The sequence below is a fragment of the Oncorhynchus kisutch genome, unplaced genomic scaffold, assembly GCF_002021735.2.
Source record: "Oncorhynchus kisutch isolate 150728-3 unplaced genomic scaffold, Okis_V2 scaffold902, whole genome shotgun sequence".
Lineage (NCBI taxonomy): Eukaryota > Metazoa > Chordata > Actinopteri > Salmoniformes > Salmonidae > Oncorhynchus > Oncorhynchus kisutch.
In genome coordinates this window covers 1-7,316 of record NW_022262847.1, presented here as the reverse complement: position 1 = coordinate 7,316, position 7,316 = coordinate 1, and the positions used below count along the sequence as shown (strand labels likewise).

At 42.6% G+C, this 7,316-nt stretch overlaps 1 protein-coding gene across 1 annotated transcript; it reads left to right on the top strand.

The window, feature by feature from the left end:
• Positions 1-473: 473 nt before the first annotated feature.
• LOC109881036 (zinc finger protein 3-like) lies at positions 474-3,506 on the top strand. The gene is made up of 2 exons (XM_031816935.1): positions 474-1,146; positions 2,773-3,506. The coding sequence occupies exons 1-2, from the start codon at positions 789-791 to the stop codon at positions 3,372-3,374; spliced, it is 960 nt and encodes a 319-aa protein (XP_031672795.1). The 5' UTR covers positions 474-788; the 3' UTR covers positions 3,375-3,506.
• The last annotated feature ends 3,810 nt before the right edge of the window (positions 3,507-7,316 follow it).

The following is a 7,316-nucleotide window of genomic DNA, read 5'->3' as shown; positions in this document are numbered from 1 at the left end:
ATTTCGTGGTGCCCCGACTCTCTAGTTAATTACATTTACATGATTAGCTCAATCAGGTGATATTAATTACAGAGAAAGGATTTTATAGAATAGCGTGTCATATCACTTAAGCTTGTTAACTAACTGCAACATTGGACTGTTTTATGTGAATGTACATTGTCGCTTCACTAGCTAATCGTAACTATCTAATTGATGTGTATATAATTACTTGACCTTGTGTTATATTTCTGTTTGTGCTCTGAAAACCACGCTGATTTTGACTAACTACTTCAGTTCCAGTGTACTGCCACAGAATAGGCGAAAAGCTCAGTTCAGATGTAATTTTTCACCCCACCCATTGTATAAGACTGGTTGTGTTGTTGATACGGTATATTATTTAATGGTCGAGAAACATTTTTTTATGTTTTACTCAACTGCTTTACCCACTCCAGACAGCAGATGGCGATATGTGTCTTTCAGGCCATGCTGCTACTGTGACGTATAATCTAGTGGACGGAACGCTTCTTCAACAACTGCAGCCACCTCGGTAGCTCGCCAGACAACAAAGTCGGAACATTCAAGTTCTTTGGGACAATTTCGTTGTTTATATGCCGCTATGTTTTAAAAACACTTCTACGCGTAAAAAGAACACACTCAGTTACCCCATTTAATGTCATATTGACGTTGTTATTCAGCTAGCTGGCTGGTTATGTTAGCACTAGTCTAGTCGCTAATGCTAACTAGCTAGCTAACGTCCCCGACCATTAGTTCACGAAGCTACTCCCCCTGCTAAAGAGGAGGTCTGTTGGATGGAGAAAGGAACTCTCTTAAAAGAGGAGGCAGAGGAGGCTGTACCAGTGAAAGAAAAAGAGGAAGAAGCTTACAGAGGGAAAGAAGAAGAGGATGATGTTACTGTGAAAGAAGAGGAGGATGGAGTTTTGGGGGTTGAAGAGGGGGAGATGACTGTCGCAGTGAAAGAAGAGGAAGACTGTTTTGGCGTGACGGAGATGACTGTCGCAGTGAAAGAAGAGGAAGACTGTTTTGGCGTGACGGAGACGACTGTCGCAGTGAAAGAAGAGGAAGTCTGTTTTGGCGTGACGGAGATGACGGTCACATTGGAAGAAGAGGAAGATAAGGCTGGAGATCTGATGAACACCGGAACATACAGTAAGTACCATGTTAAACAGCGGTGTTTTTTGTTGTTGTAGCGCTCCTGTCAATATTTAGTAAGGACGCGCAACCATAGAATTACAATGCTGAACCAACCAACCAAAACTATGAATCAATTTTAGCAGCACCCAATCACATCAGACCTTAAACCTTCCATTCCGTCCAGCCCTGGACTAAACTAGCTAATCATTCCACATGACGTAAAGCTTCCACTCAACATTCCATAGCAGTCTGAGATGTAGCTACACATTTTTTGTGTGTGTAATAAGTCAAGGGTTGTGAATACTTTCTGAAGGCATTGTATGTAGTTTGTAGTTTCAGCGGGTCATTATTAACTGGGCAGACAACGGTTGTAAATTATTTAGCATAGGCCCTTAGTGGAGCAGCGGTCTAAGGCATTGCAGTGCTTGAGGCATCACTAGAGCCCCGGTTTCGATCCCAGGCTGTGTCACCGGGAGACCCATGACGACGGCGCACAATTGGCCCAGCGTCGTCCTGGTTAGGGGAGAGTTTGGCCAGCCAGGATTTTCTTGTCCCATGGTGCTCTAGCGACTCCTTGTGGTGGACCCGGGTGCCTGCATGCTGACTCTGGTCGCCAGTTGAACAGTGTTTTTCCTCCGACACATTGGTGCAGCTGCATTCCGGGTTAAGCGGCTTTGGCAGGGTCGTGTTTCGGAGGACGCATGGCTCTCGTACTTTCGCTTCTCCCGAGTCCGTACGGGAGTTGCAGTGGTGGGACAAGACTGTAACTACCAATTGGAAATCACAAAATTGGGGAGAAAAATGTGTAAAAAGTACAACAAACAAACAATAATAATAATATTCCTCATCCCCAAATTTATTATAATTATTTTATAAATCCTGAACCAACACATTTGCACTTGACCCCCCCCCCTTCCTTGACTTTGCTGATAGCTACTTTATTGAGGAGAAGTGTACTTCGAATACTTGTGATATGTGGTGGTCCCACCTAGCTATGAATGCACTAACTGTAAGTGGCTCTGGATCAGAGAGTCTGCTAAATGACTCACTACTGTAGTGGCTCTGGATAAGAGTGTCTGCTAAATGACTCACTACTAGTGACTCTGGATAAGAGTGTCTGCTAAATGACTCACTACTGTAGTGTCTCTGGATAAGAGTGTCTGCTAAATGACTCACTACTGTAGTTTCTCTGTATAAGAGAGTCTGCTAAATGACTCACTACTGTAGTGTCTCTGGATCAGAGAGTCTGCTAAATGACTCACTACTGTAGTGTCTCTGGATAAGAGTGTCTGCTAAATGACTCACTACCGTAGTGTCTCTGGATCAGAGAGTCTGCTAAATGACTCACTACCGTAGTGTCTCTGGATCAGAGAGTCTGCTAAATGACTCACTACTGTAGTGTCTCTGGATAAGAGCATCTGCTAAATCACTCAAATGTAAATGTCAAATTGGCTGGATGTCCTTTGGGTGGTGGACCATTCTTGATACACAGGGGAAATTGTTGAGCATGAAAAACCCAGCACCGTTGCAGTTCTGGCCTCGGGTTATTGAGGGGCCCAGTCTAAATTAGACAGTTTTATGATGTGTCGATTTCATTAAGGTCTTTGTTTAGTATTTAACTAAATGCTCTGTCTTTGGCAGGAGAGAGACCAGACTCTTACTCTGACAGCAGGAAGAGTCCTTCAGGGGAACCAGAGCCAGAGACGTCCAAACCAGCAAGAAAACACCACTGTTCCCTCTGTGGAAAGAGTTTTTCTAAGTCACGGACCCTAAAAGAGCATGAGAGGATACACACAGGAGAAAATGCTTTTCAATGCTCCCAGTGTGAAAAGAGTTTTAAAGAGTTAGAGAACCTGAAAATACACAAGAGAACGCACTCTGAAGAGAAGCCTTACCACTGCTCCCAATGTGGAATGACATTTAGGTGGTTACAAGGCCTGAAAAGGCATGAGAGAATACACACAGGAGAAAAGCCCTACCGCTGTTCCCACTGTGAAAATAGTTTTAGGTGGTTAGAAGGCCTGAAAAGGCATGAGAGAATACACACAGGAGAAAATCCCTACCAATGCTCCCACTGTGGAAGGAGTTTTACTCAGTTAGCGAGCCTGAAATCACATCAGAGGATACATACACAGGAGGAGAAGACATACCACTGCTCTAATTGTGGAAAGACATTTTCCCGGGCAGAGGACCTGAAATCACATGAGAGAATAGAGAGGCTGTGTTCTGACTTATGTTTTTGACCTGAGAATTTGTGTTTTATGTTCATGCCAAATGAAATCATATTGTTTAAATGAAATCATTCTAAAAAAAATAGGCCTGTTTTTTCATCTCGAGACATGATCATGTCTAAAATCAGATTAAATATTTGTAGATGTGTATTTTGTTTTCTTTGAGCTTTGATTAATTTGATACAGTATAAACCCTCTGTTGTTCATTATATTATTTGGATATTGCTAAAGGTAAATTATATAAGTACATAGCCTTGCACATGGCATATCTTGTCCAAAATGGCTCATAGTAGCAGGAGCCTATTTCCTGTTTCTGTAGTCATCAAATCAAATTTATTTATAAAGCCCTTCGTACATCAGCTGATATCTCAAAGTGCTGTACAGAAACCCAGCCTAAAACCCCAAACAGCAAGCAATGCAGGTGTAGAAGCACGGTGGCTAGGAAAAACTCCCTAGAAAGGCCAAAACCTAGGAAGAAACCTAGAGAGGAACCAGGCTATGTGGGGTGGCCAGTCCTCTTCTGGCTGTGCCGGGTGGAGATTATAACAGAACATGGCCAAGATGTTCAAATGTTCATAAATGACCAGCATGGTCAAATAATAATAAGGCAGAACAGTTGAAACTGGAGCAGCAGCACGGCCAGGTGGACTGGGGACAGCAAGGAGTCATCATGTCAGGTAGTCCTGAGGCATGGTCCTAGGGCTCAGGTCCTCCGAGAGAAAGAAAGAGAGAATTAGAGAGAGGACACTTAAATTCACACAGGACACTGAATAGGACAGGAGAAGTACAACCCAAGGGGGGGGCGCCAACCCAGACAGGAAGATCACATCAGTGATTCAACCCACTCAAGTGACGTAGTGTGAGGAAGCTTGATGTACAAGTACCTGGACAGGACTCTAGTCTATACAGTACCAGAGTATAGTAACAGGACTCTAGTCGATACAGTACCACAGTATAGTAACAGGACTCTAGTCTATACAGTACCACAGTATAGTAACAGGACTCTAGTCTATACCGTACCACAGTATAGTAACAGGACTCTAGTCTATACAGTACCACAGTATAGTAACAGGACTCTAGTCTATACAGTACCACAGTATAGTAACAGGACTCTAGTCTATACAGTACCACAGTATAGTAACAGAACTCTAGTCTATACAGTACCAGAGTATAGTAACAGGACTCTAGTCTATACAGTACCACAGTATAGTAACAGGACTCTAGTCTATACAGTACCACAGTATAGTAACAGGACTCTAGTTGATACAGTACCACAGTATAGTAACAGGACTCTAGTCGATACAGTACCACAGTATAGTAACAGGACTCTAGTCTATACAGTACCACAGTATAGTAACAGGACTCTAGTCTATACAGTACCACAGTATAGTAACAGGAGTCTATCTCCTGTTTCTGTTGTGTGAGGCAGCATAATGTACAGTACCAGTCAAAAGTTTTAGAACACCTACTCATTCAAGGGTTTTTCTTTATTTTTTACTATTTTCTACATTCTAGAATATTAGTGAAGACATCAAAACTATGAAATAACACATATGGAATCATGTAGTAAGCAAAAAAGTGCTGAACAAATCAAAAAACGTTATATTTTGGATTCTTCAAAGTAGACGCCCATTGCATTGCCCTCATGCGGCAATGTTTGCAAACACAGCAAGGGGTTTAAACATCTACATAAAGAGGGCTTTGCGTTTGCGTCACAAATCACCTAGCAACCGCACCAGGCGCCATGTTGTAACAGTCTGTTAGAAGTCCTCCCATCATGACTGGCTGCGTTTCGCTATCGCCGGAAAACTTCGGAAAGACTGCCCATTATTTCATTTTTTTTTCTAAGGACCCCAGAGAACGTAGGCGTTTGCGTCACAAATCACCTAGCAACCGCACCAGGCGCCATGCCATGCCATGTCATGACTGGCTGCGTTTCGACTATCGGAAAGACTGCCCATTATTTCATTTTTTTTCTAAGGACCCCAGAGAACGTAGGCAGTGGGAGAACCTAGTCAAGTAAGTAAATATATCATGGAAAATGTTAGCCTGCATACAACATTCCTATAGCTAACTGAAATGAGCTGCTAATGTAGTGTTCCCTAGTGTTCTAGTGTTCTGACAAACGGAGGGAAAAAACAAACAAACGGACAACTAGTCAAAAAGCTCAAACCAAGTTTATTTACCCACTGGGTCAAACAGCTGTTTACACAGAGGAACATAGAATTATACTCTTCTTCCAGCTGGATCTTTGGCCTCCAGTCACCTCTGGACAGCCAATTACATCTCTGTTGCTAGGCAGGAACTTAAGTGGTGACTGTTCCTTCTCACTTCATCTGACCTCGGCCCACATTCCTCACCCTAATCCACGGCTATACAACCGTATCAGTGACTGAAACAATGACCGTTACCCTTCTCTTCTCCATAGGATACATGAGATTTGATATTGTAATGAATAATGTACAACAGTAGCTGTGGAAGTCTGTCCATAATAAAGCAATGCTCTGCCTTCTTAACAACACTATCAACAAGGCAAGTCCTACAGGCTCTAGTTTTATCGCACCTTGACTCCTGTTCAGTCTTGTGGTCCGGTGCCACAAAAAATGACTTTTGAAAATTGCAATTGGCTCAGAACTGGGCGGCACGGCTGGCCCTTAAATGTACACAGAGAGCTAACATTAATAATATGCATGTCAATCTCTCCTGGCTCAAAGTGGAGGAGAGATCGACTTCATCACTACTTGTATTTATGAGAGGTATTGACATGTTTTAAAGCACCGAGCTGTCTGTTTGAACTACTGGCACACAGCTCAGACACCCACCCATACCCCACAAGACATGCCACAAGAGGTCTCTTCACAGTTCCCAAGTCCCGAACAGACTATGGGAGGCGCACAGTACTACATACAGCCATGACTACATGGAACTACAGTATATTTCACATCAGGTAAGTCATGTAAGCAGTAAAATAATATTTTTTTTAAACCGATGAAAATATACCTTATGGAACAGTGGGGACTGTGAAAAGAGACACATGCATACACAATAACGTACACACTATATACACAAACACATGGATTTTGTGTTGTAGTGTAGTAGCCAGAGGGCACACACTTAGTGTGTTGTGAAATCTGTAATGAATGTATTGTTAAAAAAAAAAATGGTATAACTGTCTTAATTTTTGCTGGACCCCAAGATAAGAGTCGTTTCTACCTTGGCAGAACTAATGGGGATCCTTAATAAATACACATGGACGTGGCGGTGGAGTGGTCGCCTGAGGAAACAACACAATGTGTTGCGTAAAGGTGTTATGAAATAGAACTGTCTTATGTTGCTGGAACCCAGGAACTGTTGCCTTGTAACAGCTAATAGGGTTCCGTAATAAATACAAGATGCTGATATAAGAAGGATTTATCAAATTAATTTTGACATTGACTGTGGGTGTGTGTATATGCTAATTTATTTTAGCTTAAGGACAATACCAGGGACCCTTCCATCCCAGACAGACAGCGGCAGGTGCAAACTGCCAGCCGTCATATACAGCATGGTGTTCATGTCGTGGGCGTAGGAGTGAACCTATAAAGTAAGTAATACCTTTGGGAAATGTTAAACGCTGTATTGTGAGCTAGCTATCTGCAGCAGGCCACTGTGTAGGCTAACGAGCTGCTTGTTAGCTAGCTATCTGCAGCAGGCCACAGTGTAGGCTAATGAGCTGCTTGTTAGCTAGCTATCTGCAGCAGGCCACAGTGTAGACTAATGAGCTGCTTGTTAGCTAGCTATCTAGTCAACTATACATACTATAGCTAAGTGAAATATCATCAACTAGTTAACTTCATATTAGCTTCTTATCTTGATGTAGGCCTATTTATCATTGTAAATTAAAACTCATCTCCAAATAACAGCAATGGAAGCAGGGTGAAGGATGTTCTGCTCCAGCTGTCAGCAAAAGGAGTA

Bases quoted from the DNA above. Each gene is read 5' to 3' on its own strand.
- LOC109881036 (XM_031816935.1), top strand. From the start codon at position 789: ATGGAGAAAGGAACTCTCTTAAAAGAGGAGGCAGAGGAGGCTGTACCA. The intron at 1,147-2,772 runs GTAAGTACCATG...TGTCTTTGGCAG, and splicing joins GATGAACACCGGAACATACA to GAGAGAGACCAGACTCTTAC.